Genomic DNA, 18,659 nt, shown 5'->3' on the forward strand with positions numbered 1-18,659 from the left:
TTGAGCTGTGGCAGTTAAACTGGTGTCATACTGGATTATTATCCATAGGAGAAAAAAGGGAAATACGTCTTCAAGTGCTCAGTGGATGAATCATAGAATCATAGAATCATAGAGTTGGAAGAGACCACAAGGGCCATCCAGTCCAACCCCCTGCCATGCAGGAAATCACAATCAAAGCATCCCCGACAGATGGCCATCCAGCCTCTGCTTGAAGACCTCCAAGGAAGGAGACTCCACCACATTCCAGGGGAGTTTGTTCCACTGGTTGGTTTTATTTTTTATTTTGGAAAAAAACCAACGTGTTTTGGCTTATGTATATATCCCAATGGCCTTTTTCAGGTACCACATGAAAACAGAAAAATACAAATATAAATGCAAAATTAAAAATCAAAAGGACAACAAATAATTATATAATTATGCACTTGTACTGCATCATACAGCTTACATGTCCTTCTTCCCTAACTGTGTTTCCACTCGCTTGTGTATATAAAGTATGGGAAACTACAGAAGGGTAAGGGGCAGCATCAGGAGTCTTGGGAGGTCTGCAGCCCTCACCTTATGCAGGAAAATGGTCTTTCGTTTTTTCTCTAAAGTTTTACTGTATTGAAATTAGAGGCATTTCTCTGCCATGCACTTAAAAAGGCACAAAAGTGTTCCTCCTTACTTCTTTCATCTTTTATTTTTATTTCCTCACACAAACAAAATTCTGCTCAAAATTCTGCGGCATAGACTGCAGTCATATATGGAGAGAGAAATCCCAGAGGTGCAAGAGGCACTAGGGACCACACTGCAAACATACAGTAGAAAATGGAACATACAAAAGAATTCCAGAACAAAATCAGTATGAGTTTTATAGATCATAGCAAAGCCTTTGACTGCATGGATGATGAAAAGCTATGGAATGCTCTTAAAGACATAGGAGTGCCAGTATATTTGGTAATCCTGATCTGTACCTACATTAAGAGACTACTGTTATAACAGAATATGAAGAAACAAAATGGTTCCTAATTGGCAAAGGGGCCAGGGAAGGCTATATTCTGTCACCCTGTTTGTTCAACGTGTATGTAGAAAATGTCATGCAAAGATCACATTTAGACTCAGAGGAAGGAGGTGTGAAGATAGGAGAAAGGAACATCAACAATCTGAGATATGCAGATGACACCATACTACTAGCAGAAAACATCATAGACTTGGAACAATTACTAAGGAAAGTTAAAGAAGAAGGTGTAAAGGCAGGCTTACTGCTGAATATAAATAAAACAAAAATAATGACCACAGAGGATTTATATAAATTGAACCCAAATAACGAGGAAGTCAAAATAGTTAAAGATTTCCCATAACTTGGATTAAACATTGATCAGAATGGAAACTGCTATCAAGAAATCAGAAGAAGACTAGGAATGGGAAGGGCAGCTATGAAAGAACTAGACAAGAGCTTAACGTGTAATGATATACAGCTGAGCACTAAAGTCAAAATTGTCCAAGCCATGGTATTCTTCATCACCATGTACAGATATGAGAGCTGAACAGAAAGCAAACAGAAGGACAGTCAGCTCATTTGAGATGTGGTTCTGGAGAGGAATGCTGAGGATACTGTTGATGGCCAAAAAGATAAACAAATGGGTGTCCTAGAACAAATTAAGCTTGAACTCTCCCTGGAAGCAAAAGTTGATGAAACTGAGACTGTCCTTTAACCACATCGTGAGAACCACATCACAACTCATTAGAAAAGACAACAGTGCTAGGAAAGGTAGAAAGTAGTAGAAAGAGAGGAAGACCACATACCAGCTGACTAGACTCAATCAGGGAGGTCACACGCCTAACCTGCAGGACCTGAGCAAAGTGGTAGAGAATAGGAAGTTTTGGAGATGTCACCATGAATTGAGGTTAACTTGAAGTCAGTTAACAACAAGAAGAATAAACAGCATCATCTATAATAGGGCTATGTTCATGTTGAACAAAGAATCTGCAGTGTTTTTCAAAGAAACACGTTATAAATTGTAATATACATTTTACGTAAAGACATTGCCTGTTCACAAAGAAAGCCTAGATCTGATTGGAAGTCTCTGGATGTTATCAGACAAGGGAAATTGGAAGTATAATCGAATGGCAATCCGAACGCAATCATGGAGGTTTCACGTTATCGCGTGATAGACTCCCACACGCAATTTTGGGCGATAGGAAGTCAGTCTGAACGCAATCATGGGTTTTCACATTATTGCGTGATAGACTACCACACACAATTTCGGGCAATGGCAAGCTATTTTTGTGAAATGGGAAGTCAGTTTGAGCACAATTTGAATTCAAGTAAATTAACTGAACTAGCGACTTTAAGTGAATGCGTTCTGGCCCCACTTTCTTTTCATTCAAAATTAAGAGAAATTCCTCCCGTGTGATAAACTCCTCTGTCTGATTGTATCAGCTGCTGTTTTTGAAAGGTGGTGTAGTCATGTAGAGAGGTCTGTTCCAACCTGCTCTAAATGCCATGGCCTTCTTGCCTGGTCACATACATTCTTACACTGTATCAGCATGGAGATTCTTGCCACATCATTAAAAAACTTGTTCATCTACATGCAAATACATCTGTCTGGAAACAATATTGTTTTAATTTCTCCCACTGCTCATTCTTTTCAGGTCAGTAAGTAAAGTGATGTATTATTTACAGTTACTCCTTGGGTATTTCTGTAAATGCTATAAATCACTTCACTACAATAATCTGTCAACATGTTTCTTATCTCTGTGTAGTATACACAACAAACAGTAGCAAAGAGTGGTGTTCTCAGTGTTACACTGACGAGTATAATTTGTAAATACCAGAGCACACCACTAGATTCTTGACTTTGAATCTATCAGAGGAAGATGTTCTTCTACCATGTTATGAAAGTTTCACTTCTTTGAAACACTAGATAATTCTACACAGATTGACTTCAGATTCAATCCAACCCTGCTTCTCATGCACCATTTAAAATTTATCTACAATTTTGTTGTCCCATTTCTGTCTGCTCTCTGCCTACCCTAAATTAGATGTGCTTCACTCAAAGTAGAGAAAGCTGTAACACCTCCACATTATTATTTTTTTTAAAAAAAATATTGGGTCAGCGATTGGTTCCCTCCCAGAGTCTTATGTGTGTCTAGCAATAACTAACTCAGGCCCCATACAGATAGGCCAAAATAAAGCTGCTTCGGGTCACTTTGGAGGTATGCTGTTTAAATGTTGCATGCATCCTAAGCCATGATCCAGTCTTAAGGACTGGAGCGCAGCTATGGCGCAGCTTCCGGACTCTTAGGATGCATGCATCATTTTAACGGCATACCTCCAAAGTGACCCGAAGCAGCTTTATTTTGGCAGTCTGTATGGGGCCTCATTTAGCTTTCAGTCACTGTCTTGAGATTGGATCTAAAACTTAAACCTGAACCTATGGACCAATTTTTATGATTTTTCCTTCTTTCCAATCTTCATCTTGTTTTGTTTTGTTTTGCTGGTCAAGTCTGCTATGAACTGTTGCTTTGAAGTAAGTTCAATGTTTGTTCTGAATTATCCTAAATTATCCTGAATTGGCCTGATGAGCACCTCTACTGAAGAGTTCTGAAACTATTCTTCAACAAAAGGATTGCAATGGCTGTGAACCAAGAGTATAAATCAGCCAAACACTGCAAAACACAGCATACATGAAGATGCAACTGCTCACACATCCAGTGTCAAGGATATAAGGCCAGATATAAGAAAATATAATAATAATAATAATAATAATAATAATAATAATTGTAATAATTGTAACATCTACGTTAATGATGAACAGTTCTATCTAGGCTGATGGAAAACTAAATGCCTTGCTCATTATTTTGTGATGTTTTTAGGTGTTGAAATAGAGAAATATTAGTGAAATTCTATGTGACTCTTGCACTTGAGTTCTACAGGCATTTATAAACTAATACAGAACAGCTTTCACTATGATTTTGATTTTAACCTTTTGTTTTTGATCTTACAAATGGATGGACTCAACACACCTGCTCAATTTTTAATTTTTTTTTTAATATAAATACAATTGCTTGTGTACTAAAAACACTGCTGTGTTGGTCAAACATGAGTCTGTTGTATTGGTCTTTCAGTAAAATTATATATACTCATGTAAAATTATGTGGGTACCTAAAACAGAAGCTATATGATTCAGTGTGTAAGCTTTAGACCATTTCTGAAAACACTGGATAAATAGCAACTCCCTCCCACCAAACTATTAGGGAGTGATTACACATAATAGTGAGACATCAATTAACAATGCAAACTCCAGGTCATTTAAAGGACAGACAGTAAAGGACACTCACAGCCTGACATGATTGTTCTTGGAAAAACTCTGTCAAATTCCCTTTTCATCAACAATCAGAAATGGGTAATACCTTTGGTTCATTTAAGATTAGCACCAGTTATACAGTTTGCATGTCTAATTACCTTCTTCCCCTGCAATGATTTTATCTTCTGTAAGTTTAATACCTTGCATAAGATCTGCCTACCATTACCTTTAAACCACTATACATGGGACTGTTATCTCTAAATATTCTTTTGATTTGTGCTAATGGTTGGCTATCTGCCATTTTTCCCACTTCATCGGAATCTAGGCTAGGATGAAGGGCATGAAGGACATAAGGAAGGATGAGAACAGGCATTGTGTGCTAAATAATGCAACTATTATATATAGATGGGGTGGGAGACAGTGTGAGTATAGATGTGCATATGCTTGTATTATTAAGTCATGAAATTGTCTAAAATTGTCTGAAATGTATTCCAACGAAGGAGAAAATCTTTAGACTTATCTAATTAATTATGCTTATTTCTTCATGAAACAAGTGAAAACGTTTTCCTGTCTTTGTGGCAACATTATGGATAATGATGTCATCATTCCAGTATCTGATACATTCACTCTTTTTAGTTTGCTCTGGTGAGGAGGGACAGAACACTGAGAAGATCTGGATTTGTGGTGGATCATCAGAGGGCATTTTATCTTGCTTAGAAGAAAGACTAAATGTAGCCCATTACAGTTAGTGAATGATCTAGTATTCACATACTATAACAATGCAATTTCAACATTTTTGAAACATTCTGCTATACTGAATTAAATGCTGGCAGGGCTCACCCAAATCACTAGCAGTTTATGGTCCTAGTACCTTGCAGCACTATCTAAGGGTGATTCCTTCCCTGGTTCAGGCCATGGACCACCACAATCCAAACAAATTTGCTTTCATCTTTTTCAATATCTGAGAAGGGTTTGAATTCAATGGAATGCTTAAATTTGCTAGTGATGTGAATTTGGAGGTTGGGTATTTTCGATACTGATGGTATCTCCATGGAACTGAGAATTTGCAATGTGAAATGAAATAATTTCGATGACTCTAAATGTTTTGTGATCTATGAACATTTTTTCTAATGCATTCCCCTCCCCCCATTTGTGAGTAATTACAATGAAAAGTGAAGGCCTCCTTGACACTGGAAGTGTGAGCAGTTGCATCTTCATGTATGCTGTGTTCAGTGTTTGGCTGATTTATACTCTTGGTTCACAGCCATTGCAATCCTTTTGTTGAAGAATAGTTTCAGAACTCTTCAGTACAGGTGCTCATCAGGCCAATTCAGGATAATTTAGGATAATTCAGAACAAACATTGAACTTACTTCAAAGCAACAGTTCATAGCAGACTTGACCAGCAAGATGCAGTGAAATGTACTGAAATGTTTTATTTACGCATCTCTGAAGATGTTGAACATTTTGTTGAAATGATCATAGTTTTAGCCATGACAAGAGCACACATCTGTGCCATTGTGAGAGAGTAAATTGAGTAGATACAAAATGATTTCTAGATTTCTAGTAATGCAGTAACTTAAAACTTTTTTCCGTATTTAAAAATATATTGTTTAATTTTTGTTTTGAATTATACTAAGAATATACAAGTTTGCCTCTGAATCATCCAGTTGTTGGATAAATTTTAGAAACTCACTATGCAGTGGAAAGTAAACACAGAAATGAGGCAGTCAAAGTTACCAAGGGAATGTGAACACAGCAAATCTAACAGTTATTAGGCATGAACAATTTTAAGTGTCCCAGTCTCAGGAGATTATCATGTGATGCTAAGAAGTGGAATTTTAACAGAATAAATGCCTTTTTGGCAGGTATGTCATGTCTGTCTTGCTGCTGCCATGCATTCCATTTGTTACTGTAGTGTACCTTGTCCCAGATGGGCAAAAGCCATCAATAGGCTCTCAATCTTGCTGCTATTCCATTTCTGCCTTTGTGCAGTAGGTCTCTTCTGTTTCAGTTCTGCTTCTCAGGCAGTCATGTGGTGTGAGTGGACATGATTCTGCTCCTCTTCTCCTCTACCCATCATGCAGTGATCACAGCTGACAGTACCTTCCGGAACCAGCAGCTGTGCACACAGCAGCCATCTTCGGGAAGGTTTTGGCATCTGGGACTGCTTGTCTCCCCACTCCCTTCTGAAGTACGGGGCTACTGTGTGAATGTGCATGCAGCAGTCCCAAGCTTCAGGAGGAGGAGGAGGAGGAGGAGGAGGAGGAGGAGGAGGAGGAGGAGGAGGAGGAGTGGTCCTAGCTGCTAATATCTTCAGGATCTGAACTGCTGTCTCCACTGCCGGATCTCTCTTCTACCCACCCACTGCCACCTGATCTCTCTTCTCCAGGCCTCCGCTGCCTGACCTCTCTTTCTCCTTTTCCCCTGCTTGATCTCTCTTTCCCCAACCCTTGCTGCCCTATCTGTCTTCCCCCACCACCTGATCACTCTTTCCAACACTTCACTCTGCTATCTCTGTTCCCCTCACCCCTGCTGCTTGATCTCTCTTCTCCCCCACTTTCCCAAACTGATCTGTAGTTTTACTAATTTCAGTGTCCTAATTAGTCGCTTTAAATTTTAGAATTAGGATTTGGAAATATTTAATTATTAATATGTTGTACTTACTTTTTAATCTCTTTAATCTCCTGTATCATATCAGGCATCACTTGTAAAATAGGCTAAAAATGGGATTTCAGGCTGCAGGCACATCTCAGCTACCCTTTCTTTTAGGAAAGAGAAAATCACCTGAATCTACAGGATAGTAATATCCATTTTTTGTTCTCTTTCTTTCTGTCGCTTCTGAAAGACAAAGCCCACTTTTTCACAGGAAAGAGAGAAAAATCTACCCAGTTAATTGCATTTTAGGAAGTACTTGTCTTGAGGGTAGAAGGGTTTTTTAAAAATTAAAATAAAATGACATACCACTTTTCATTATTGAATTGGTTCAGTGTTTTGGTAAATCACACTGTTTGATTATTCCATATAAAATGCTCCAAGTTTCCCCAAGGGAACATTACAATCACTTAATGAGGATTAAGGCTTAATATGCTTTAACTCCCTTTTGTGTATTATAAGAGTGATTCAAGATGGTAAAAGGGTGGAATTTCCCCATTCTTTTAAAGCATGTTCACATGAAGAGTAATAATTTAACCAGCTATACAAACTGTAAGTAGGGATGATAATTATGAAAGACTGATTAATCTAGAGTAAAAATAATCTAAGAAATATGAGATCCTGTCTTCTCCTTTCAAGAACATGGAACCATGAAAAATAAACGTTTGTTTGGATCAAATACTGGTGCATGTCTGTCAAAATGGTTAAACAGTATAAAGGTTCATAACCACCTACTGATTCTCACCATTATTGTATTATTGGTAACTGAGTCATCCCAAATGTGGCTTTCATTATAAAAAAGGCATCTGTTTAAGTCTTGAGGAGGTAAAATACAACTGATAGTGGACTACAAAAGTCAGTGGATTTGAGATGTTGGGGGAAATTATATTTCACTTTTTTTTTCTTCCCACAGGAAGTTACTAAATCTGTGCAGCCCCTTTTACTGGGAAAAATAATAGCTTCTTATGATCCCGACAATTCACTTGAACGATCCATTGCTTATTATTTAGCCATAGGGCTATGCCTTCTTTTCGTTGCACGGATGTTGCTCCTCCACCCAGCTATATTTGGCCTCCATCACATTGGAATGCAAATAAGAATAGCCATGTTTAGCTTAATTTATAAAAAGGTAGGTTTTCAATTTTTGTTTAAATAAACTACAACTTCAGGTAAGCCTCATAAAAGACTTGTATTTTCAAAATAGCCCCACATTGATAATGAGAAAACAATCCAGACCTTGGAAAGAATCATATTTCTAGATGCTGTTTAATAACTTTGTGACTGATATACAATGTGGCGCTTGAATTTTTAGGGTTTAGTTTTTGATTTATATAAGCATTTTTTAAAGAAAAGATATCATTGATACTTATTTCAGATTTTACTATGGTGATTTTTTTTATTACTGAAACTTTTTCATAATTTGTTGTACATGCATGTGTTGACTCTTGAGTTTTAAATAATTAAATATATAACTACCACATCAACATTATTTAAAATGTGATAAATTGGCTTATAAATCAATTCTATTGATCTGATTCACTTTTGTGATGCCATTAAACCATATCAGAATTTCTGAGAATTTCCATATTTTATAATATCAGTGGGAAATTCATTTCAGCTTCAATGGTATCCTTACATTAAGCAATTAAATGAGATGGCCTACATTTGTGCCAACAATGGTAGGAATTTCTTTGGGCTCATGTGCTCTCTTCTCTCCTTGCACCTTCAGTTTCCATTCCCTGACTTCCTTGTTTAAGCAAACAAGATCTTCAGCCAGGAATCCTGCATTGTGCTTGGCAACAATTGGTAGCAGGGGAGGAATGGACACAGGAGAAGGGGTTATGTCATTTGTAGGGTGCAGCTACACAGGTGCAAAATGAAGGCATTGCAGACAAGTATTTTGTTCCTCAGTGGAATTTACCTTCAGTCCACAAATTTCTAGCATAACAGAAACTTAACATTTTAGTTGGCTCTTTAGAAATACAATTTAGGCATCCAAAGAAAAGTGGCAGGCAAAATTACCGAGGGAACATGAACATTACAAAAATAGAATGCTTAGCCAAGGGAATCTGTGTAGGCTATATAACAAAATATAATAACAACCCAAATCCACAAAACAGTGATATCTTTATTGGCCAACCTAAATGCACAAAATACACGATGTAAGCACTCAAAGCACAACTGGCTTCTTCATCAGGCAAAAGTGTTAATAATCAAACAGGAGGAAAAAAATGACAGTGTTGGAGTCATATGCCTGCATTTTATCAAGGTGTTATTATAATTGTTCTTCATTAAGATGGTACAGAGGGATGTCCATGTAAGCTGAGGCCATTACTCCTTCTTGTCCATGTGGGCTCTGGGAGACAAAGAGTAAAATCCAGGAGTGTGAGGCTACCAACTCCCTCCTTTGACAGAGAACGCTGAATTTCTCAGGAACTTGGTATGTTGTTGCATCTGGAAACCTTTTAGATGTATTTAGGTAAAACATGTCATATACAATTCTAATTTTAAAAACAAAATTGCCATCATTGGAGGTGAAAACCTCAAAGAGTTAAGTCCCAGTTCCCCTTCTTTAGGATTCCCTTGTTGCAGTTAAAATAAGGTACAGTATCCTCAAATCTACAAAGCATATCCAGGGGTAAGTACTGTACTCTAGGTGTGAATGATTTTCAGTATTTCTCTATCTGCAAATACAGAAATCTAGGGACTGGAGGAAAATTGCACTCATTTTGTCCTTAACTCTGTGACTATATGCTCTGTAACTATTAGCTTCTTAAGTTATCTGCCTGACCTGCTATTCTCTTGCCCAGTCTATTACTCTATTCTTCTACTTCCTCAGGAAGTGACTAGAAAACCTTGCATGAGAGTGTTTTCTTGTCACTAATTGTCAGGTCTGAGAAGAAATTATTTTCCTTGCTTTTCTGACTTTCACTTTGATTCCAAGATTTTCACTTTCCTCATAGCAGCCCACCTATTCTGTATTAACACTTCTAGTTCACAAAATTTTTCTGGTGCTGCAGTTTTGGGAGATCACCAATAAATACCAGGCACTCTATAGGCTATATTTCAGAGGAAGGAACTGGCAGAACTACCAGTGAATAGGATTACCTTACATTGACAAGCGACTTGAAGACACATACATACCCACACACATCACTGGTAGAAAATGCTATGGTATTTGGACAATTTGGCCCCTTGCCAAGTTGTACTACTTTTGGAAACTACAACATAGTAAAACTGTGACCTGATTTGTACACTGATTTATGTTGTTCTTTCCTTGGCCACTCTGACTAAAATGTAAACCATCTTCTAGGTTTTTTATTACCAGGAAACCATCAAACTGGTTCATTCTTGCCTTCCAAAGGAGGCTTAGAAAACATAGCTTGAAATAATTGGATTATGATTTGAAGTGGATTTCAAAATTTGGTTTCGAAAGCAAATACAAACCAGGGAGGTAACCAGATTGTGCAATTAGAGGAAGATGCCTGTGAGCCCAAGGCTGAGACCTGATAGGTGGATGATTTGGCCATCACATCCGAATCTGTTCAGTTATGTGTGAATACTGCAACATCTTGTCCTATATAAATGTTTGATACAGAATTAGCCATTGGAAAATTAGCCAATGAAGTTAGCCAGTGAAAAGGTCAATATTTGTTGAGTGTACAATAACTATAGATTGTACTCCTAAAACACTTACTAGAATGTAAACCCAATTGTATACAGAGGGACTGTAGTCCTAACATTTTCCTGTGTAAGAAATGTTATATATTAATCCAATGGCAATTACCAGCACAGGGCTACTAATAATTATGTTACATTTTAACTTTCTATTAATGTCATATGAATCTCTGTTATAATTTTGTTTCATTTTTGTTTTACAGACCTTAAAATTGTCAAGCAGAGTCCTAGATAAAATAAGTACCGGGCAACTTGTTAGTCTCCTTTCAAACAATCTGAATAAATTTGATGAAGTATGTTGGTGCTAATATAATCATATGTTCATAAAACCCATTAAAGAAAATTGGTATTTAAATATTGCATACTATGTATTAGTGTTCAGTGTTACCCGAATCAAAGTTAACTGACAGCAATTAATTGTAGAGTTGAAGCTCATTACAAAAACAAAGCAAGACAAAAATCTCAGTGTATTAGAGATGATTTTAAAACTTTAAAATATCTATATTCTACTACTCTGGCTGTTTGGAGTGATGTATAAAACAAGAAATGGTGAAATAATCATATAATAGCCAGCTCCCAACATTTATCTCCCTTGGCATGTTCCATTCTCAACATTCCATCACATTCTAGCATAATTTAGGGCGTGTATTACTACTGATTTACTGCTGGAACAACTCTTATATGTAATTCTAATGCCACAAGTTTTGTACTTGACAGTAACTAGCAATTATTAAATTACTATTTAGCAGTAATTAAATAATTGCTTGATGACATAGCAGTTGATCACTGATCTTTTCTGTAGGGTATTTGAAAAGGACAGTAAGACAGCTCTGGGGTGCAGTGCATTGTGCCCTTCTGGGAGGAAATTAACTTGGCAGAATGACATGTTGAAGCTTCTTTCCTGCCTTGCTTATCACATAGGATTCTGGGATATAATTTGTTTACTGTTTGGTTACTATTGGAAAAAATAGCTGCTGTTCTAGAAGTTAAGTGCAGGTGCAATGTAGACAGAACCTAAGGTAAAGACAGAGTCTGGCTGTGATAGGATCAGTGGGTTCAAGTAATTAGATGCATTGCGGGACACAGTTCAGACTAAAGATAAACAAAGGCAGATGTATCTCCTCCCAGCAGCTGATGCTGATGTTCCTGAATACATGCCATTTATACCCATGGCAAAAGTGAGATGCTCCATTTATCATGTCAGGGTTGCCAGCAGGATTTTCTGGTCGTGGTATGTTATTTGTATTAAATTCCCATTCAGACAGTGTATCCCTATCCATATGACAAGCCCTTGAATTCTGCTCTGGAAAGAGTTGAGGAGACTTGTATGTATGATAGTAGGTTTGTATAGACTGAAAAATGGTCATAAGTTTGCATGTACAGTCTTGTGTATAGTCTGGGAGAAAGTCTGCCAGTGAAATCAAAATCTGCCCACTATCTTTGGGAGTTACACTAATAGGGCTGTGAGGATGGATTGGGGCAGCTGGGTTCCTTCTCCTATCATTGCCCCCTGCATATATTTGCGTAATCTCCATTTATCTGTTCATCCAACAGGGAGAAAATGGGAAAGCAAAATTGCTCTTTGTCCTCCTGAATTTTCATTTGTTTCTTTAACTTATAAATAACATGAGACCTAGTCTGCTTATAGTACAAGTTAAAACAGAATACAGTTAAAACAAAGCATGAAAACATTTAAAAAGGCCAAATAATTATATTAAAGATGTTGATTTACAATAGTTTAAAAAACAATTAAGACATAATAATGATAATTAAAAAAATACAGCAAACATCCCATTAAAAGATCATCTGCAAGAGCTAGTTTAGAAAAAAAGCCAGGTTAAACAAAGAGGTCTTTCTTTTCTAGAGAAAAGAGAGCAGAGAGGAGCCCTATTTATTAGCACCACAAAGTGAGAGGGTTCCATAGCCTGGAAGCACCTACTAAAAAGTCACGTTCAGAATTGATAGCCAGTGGTGTGGTGCAGTGCAGTGGGAATGTTCATATTTAATATTTAAATGTTAAAGTTTGTATTTAAATACTCTAAGGGCTCATCCAGACTGATGGAAATGTCCCAGATTTTGTTTCTGTTCTTTTTGATTTTATACTGGGTTTAAAAAAAGTGGACCTGGAAGAGCTGATTTAAAAAAAAAGTATCTGATTGTATTGATAGCTGACAGAAAATATTCTGGGATAAACAAGATATGTATGGATTTTCAAAATAAAGTTTAAAAAAAGGAACAAAATGTGGGACTTTCTGATCTTTTTAATTAGTCTGGACTGATAAGACATTGGGCTTATTATTGTCTCTCAATGTATCTCATCTGGTACATTTGTTGTGAGGACAAAATTGTGGCAGAAGAACATACACTAGCTATAGTTGTTTGTGTGTGGAAGAAAAAGAATAAAGTTCCAAAGGAATGGACATGGGGGAGGTTTTTTGTTTTTTTTTTAAACTTCATTTCCACTAAATTGCTTGAATTGGGGATGGCTTGGAGAAGATCTCTGACAGCTTCTCAAAGTCTGAAGACTTTATTGAGATCAGCAGCTCAAATAACATGACTGAGTCTGGGAAAGCAAGGCCAACTCATCCCCTTACTTTAGTTGAAACAATTGGTTCAACAACGGGTGGGAGGGTAAGCAATGAGTATTGAGTGGTAACAGGGCGGGGAAAAGTCTCCATTTCACTTGCCCACCCACTTTTTCATGTTGCTTCATTGAATATAATTTCTGATTGCATTTACTTTCAATTTGCTATCCCAGGGTCTAGCCTTGGCTCATTTTGTGTGGATTGTACCTTTGCAAGTGCTGCTGGTGATGGGACTTCTCTGGGAGATGTTGCAGGCTTCAGCATTTTGTGGACTTGGTCTCCTAATTCTTGTAGCTCTTTTCCAATCCTGGCTTGGACGAATGATGATGAAATACAGGTGACAAAGCAAATTATGGTTATTTCTTTCAAATATTAAGGTTGTTGATTAAAGGTTCTAAATAGACACTGGCAAGAACTTACAAATAACAGATTGTCATATTGCCTAGAAACTATTTATTATCCAGACTGTAGATGTCAATAGTGCAATTGTTTACTAAATTGTTTTTCAAAATACAGGTTCTGTAACTATATCTATATCTTTGTTGTTGTTATGTGCCTTCAAGTTGTTTCCAACATACAGCGACCCTAAAGCAAACCTATCATAGATTTTTCTGGGGCTGAGCATGCGACTCGCCCAAGGTCACCCAGTGGATTTCCATAGTTGAGTGGGGATTTGTAGTCTGATGCTCAAACCACTAGCCTATGCTGAATGGATATATATATATATATATATATATATATATATATGGAAATAATTGTAATGTTTAATTTAGTTACATTCTGAGAAATGGGAAATTGCAAAAAATCTTCTTGAAGTTGTAGATATTGATGGATTTCTTTCAAATGTAGTTTGAAAGTTTTGCCTGCACATATGCCTGGTTTTTGAAAAATAAAATAATAATATTCAGTGACATTATTTAACCTGTTTTTTATTTATTTGAACATTAATATGCAGGCTTTTTTATCAGTTCACTAGAGTAGTTTATAGTGTAAAATGTTTACCATAAAAAGACAATTTGATCTCACTATATTATCACCACACCCTTTGAATCAATCTGATAAAAGGAGAAAATAAGTCCAGCTCCCATTTTTATATAATGTTGCACAGTGACCTGGTGGAATGACGATTGCAGGAGATAGTTCTGGCAAGAGACGACTCAGATTACAGGTAGTTTCAGTCCATCTGATGGGATCAGCCTCAATGCCCAAGCCTCTCTTTCACTGAGATACAAACTGATGGAATGGAACTGATGAAGACAGTTTTTTTGCAGATATTTGGAAACATTAACTTATGTTTAAACTTCCGGGATCTCAGAAGTATTCTTTTACAAAGCAATAAGTGGCTGCCATATTTCAGTAGGCATGTCTGTTTTAGTTTCCCCTCTAAGATGACCCCTCCAGGAGCCCTGGTGATGCAGTGGTTAAATGCTGGTAATGCAGCCAAAATGCTGTTACTTCGATCCTGCAGGACTCGAGGTTGATTCAGGTTTTCATCCTTTCATAAATTGGTAAAATAAGCACCCAGTTTGTTGAGGGCGATTAGCTAACATATTGTAAACTGCTTAGAGAATGCTTAGCACTATAAAGCGGTATAGAAATGTAAGTGTTATTGCCAAGACCTTTACACTTAGGACTTTATCACACAAGGCACTTACTGCACTGGAATCATGGCTCACATGCTTCAGAAGCATGGAGGTGGGATTGCTGGTTCTGCTTCTGAAGCATCACTGAAGTGCATCTTGCTCTTCTCCCGTTGACGAATCATTCGCGGAACAGCCATTTCTGTTATAACAGGATCTTCCATTATGCAGAAAATGGCTGTTCCATGAATGCTTTGACAACGGAACAACAACGAAATGCCTCATTGATGTTTGAGAAATGCAATCGACAATCCCACCTCTGCACTTCTGAAGCGTTTGGGCCACGATTCTAGCCTGGTAAGTCCCTGTGTAATAATGTCCATGGTTGTTATTTTCTCATTTAATGCCATATCCTACAGCCTCCTTCACCATATAGAAATATCTGCTTCCTCACCATCTTTACTTAACAATAACCATTTTGCCATTGATAATAAAAAATATAAGATTTTTATTATGCATATGCTCAGTATTATTTGTGAATACGGATAGAAATAATATGTGCCATCATTGTTAACATGCTGGGATGTGATTTTACCTATTGCATTCAATACATATTCCCAGAAATCTCTTATTTTATGTCAGTATAGCCACATATGAATTAATGTGTCCCTTTGTTCACATCCTGACAGGAAGAATAAACATGTTTATTAATTAATGATAGCTGAGAAGGAGTAAAATGCCATCTAAATACTATTTTATTTATATCAGCCAAATCCTGCATGGGAGACATGGTAACAGTGCTGTAGGTATGACCATTTCCTGATCCAGCCTGCTAAGACTGACCTTAAAAGCCAGGATAATAAACCCCTTGTTGTATTTATTGAGGCAACATAATAATCCTCATAAAAAGTACTATTTCATGTGGCTTCAGTAAGTACTAGCCTTTTTACAAAAGCACGAGGAACAAGCATGGCGTAGTGGTTTGAGCATTGGACTACAACTCTGGAGACCAGGGTTCGAATCCCAGTTTGGCCATGGGAAGCCTCTGAGTGACCTTAGGCAAATCACACACTCAGTCTCAGAATGCCCCATGATAGGTTAACTTTAGGGCTAGCATACATCAGAGAGGCACAGAACAGCAACAACATGAGCTTGAAATATTCTGAATTATCATTTTTCAGTTTCACCTAGAATATAGTGTATCTGTTTGACAGCCAACTGAATACCTCTTTTAAAAAGCAATCTTTACCTTAACCAGATTTGAAAATGTTCATCTGCCTCAGCTTCTTTAAAAGAATTAATATTTAACAAATTATTTTCAAAAACTGATTTTTGGAGCAGAGAAGGTCCAGCAAAGAGGTGCCAGCAAAGAGGACACTCTGATGTAGTCAGGTGAAAGGTCCTTTGATGGAGACAGTTCTACAAAAGATGTGAAATCAACGGCCATTTGGTCTGGTGGAACTTGTAAAAAGTGAATCTGCTAAAGAATAAAATGTTCCCAAATTATATCAGCTGGCCATTGGAGTTTCTAAGATAGCCACTTAAGCTAGCTCGCATCTAATCTCATGGCAGGGGGCGTTACGGTGCTCCATTGGTGCAGCATTTAGATACACTGCACCAAAGGAGTGCTAAAAAGTCACTGCCACAGTGACAAGGGCGCATTTTTGCCGCCGCTAAAAGCTGTATTTTGCCATTTTTGTTATTGCCAGCAAAGCACCAGATTGGGGCCGTAGTGTGCAGTTGCAGCAGCCCCACTCCAGTGAGGAAAGGGGCAGCGGGACACCGCTCCAAAGGGGCAGTCTGTTTTGCTCCTAAGAGGGGATGTGGTGGCTTAGTGGTTAAGATGCCAGTTCTGATGATCAGAAGATTGGAGGGTTGGTAGTTCGAGGCCTGAGTGCTGTATGATGGGGTGAACTCCCACCACTAGTCCCAGCTTCTGCCAACCTAACAGTTTGAATATATACAAAAACAAGTAGATAAATAGGTACCACTTAAATGAGAAGGTAACAGTGTTCAGTGCAGTCATGCTGGCCACATGACCACTAGAGTAGTCCTTGGACAATGCTGGTTCTTCGAAGGGCTTAGAAACAAAAATGAGCACCGCCCCATACAGTCAGTTACAACTAGTCATTCATGTCAAGGGACTACCTTTACCTTTCACCTCATTAATAGAAGTGGAATGCACAAGAAGGATAATTCCTGATGTAGAGTATTGTTGGGAAAATACAAACCTAAGGCTGCATTACTCTTATCGGGGATTAAATCTAATTGATTTTCTTTGAACTTTTCAGTAAGTCTGCATAGATGTGCATTGCACTGTTTCTACTGAAATCAATATGAAACAGTTCATCAATGGATCATACCTTATGAATTTTTCACAGAGGCACCACAGTGCCAGTGCCATTTCATAAATTACAAATGTAAAGATAATTTGAATTAGCATTAGGTTGTACTAGTCTAAATATTTGTAGAAATGTGCTGCTAGTTTGAGTAAACCACTTAATTTATGTAAGCCTTTATTTATGGGTTGAATAGGTAATTCTATTTTATAGTAAAGTATATAGATTGTTGGTGTTCCAATAGGGCTGTTACTAAGTGTTATCTGTTTTGCAGAGATCAGAGAGGAGGAAAGATCAATGAAAGACTTGTCATCACTGCAGAAATGATTGAAAACATACAGTCAGTCAAGGCATATTGTTGGGAAAATGCAATGGAAAATATGATTGAAAACCTGCGAAAGTAAGTACTATAAATGTTTTGACATGTAAACAAGATTCTGGCATGTGGTTTTATTAGACCATTTTTTATTCCCTGAAAACACTATCAAAACGCTTGGTTTCAAATAAAATAAATAAATGGCAGCTCAATCTTTCCTCCAATAAAAGCAGTTGAACTATTCTGGATGATAGTTTTAAGTGTCCATCTGGCTTATTAGGTACATGTTATATGCTATGCTTGACTGTTTATGGAAGAGACACCTGTTTGAATATGACCTGTATATAAAGTGCTACACATGCCAGTTTCAACTGCATGGTCAATTTTTATCTTCATGAGAGAATGCAACTTACATGTTTAGGCAATATTTTAAGACACTATTCTTATGTAATTTTAACCTAATACTGTATAGCATTTTATTGTTTTATAACTTTGATTGTTTAATTGTAGTTTTAATTTTGGGGAGGGGATCAGTTAGTATTTTATTGTATTTTTAATGCATTTTTACTGTTGTAACCTGCCTGGATTTCTAGTGATTGGGTGGGCTAGATGATGATGATGATGATGATGATGATGATGATGATGATGATGTAGGTGTATGAAAATAGTGTGCAGGCTCTGTGACATCCAAAATGACACATTTATACATATTAATGAGAGAAATATGTTTGGAAGTCTATGTAGCAAATCATTAACCATTTACCACTAAGACAGAGCCATGCTAAGTGATGTAAATTGAGCATATTTTAATTTAATTCCTTATCTGTCCTTTTCCATTCATCTCCATATTTTTGTTGCTGTCGGACTGTTGTGGGGATTGTGAGAAGACTCTAGATCAGGAAGGCAGATTCTACTCTACAGTGGTCCCTCCACATTTGCTGGGGTTAGGGGTGAAGGACCCCCGTGAATGTGGGAAAATTGCAACTAAAACCCCCCACTATTCTTTTTACCTAAGAGTCTTTCCTGACTCTCAAGGAATCTCCAAGTCCTCCAGTGCAACTTTGTGGTCAACATCTACAAGAGGCTGATTATAGAATCATGCTGGAGGAATTACAAATACCCGGAGAAGTGTCTTCTCTAGGAACTTCTAGGTTTTCCAGCACAACCATGTGGTCAACTTCCAGCATAATTGTGCTGGAGGATTTAAGAGATTCCTAG

The 18,659-nt window shown here is 37.4% G+C and overlaps 1 protein-coding gene across 1 annotated transcript in view; it reads left to right on the forward strand.

The window, feature by feature from the left end:
* The window catches only part of LOC149312289 (cystic fibrosis transmembrane conductance regulator-like), a 116,467-nt gene that overhangs the window by 32,315 nt on the left and 65,493 nt on the right, over positions 1-18,659 (forward strand). Inside the window, exons 4-7 of the mRNA XM_089527187.1 lie at positions 7,857-8,072; positions 10,825-10,914; positions 13,380-13,543; positions 17,400-17,525. Coding sequence (XP_089383313.1) covers positions 7,857-8,072; positions 10,825-10,914; positions 13,380-13,543; positions 17,400-17,525 — 596 coding nt within the window. The remainder of the gene's footprint in view (positions 1-7,856; positions 8,073-10,824; positions 10,915-13,379; positions 13,544-17,399; positions 17,526-18,659) is intronic.

This window comes from Sceloporus occidentalis, unplaced genomic scaffold, assembly GCF_023333645.1.
Source record: "Sceloporus occidentalis isolate IW3139 unplaced genomic scaffold, rSceOcc1.0.p SCAF_5, whole genome shotgun sequence".
Lineage (NCBI taxonomy): Eukaryota > Metazoa > Chordata > Lepidosauria > Squamata > Phrynosomatidae > Sceloporus > Sceloporus occidentalis.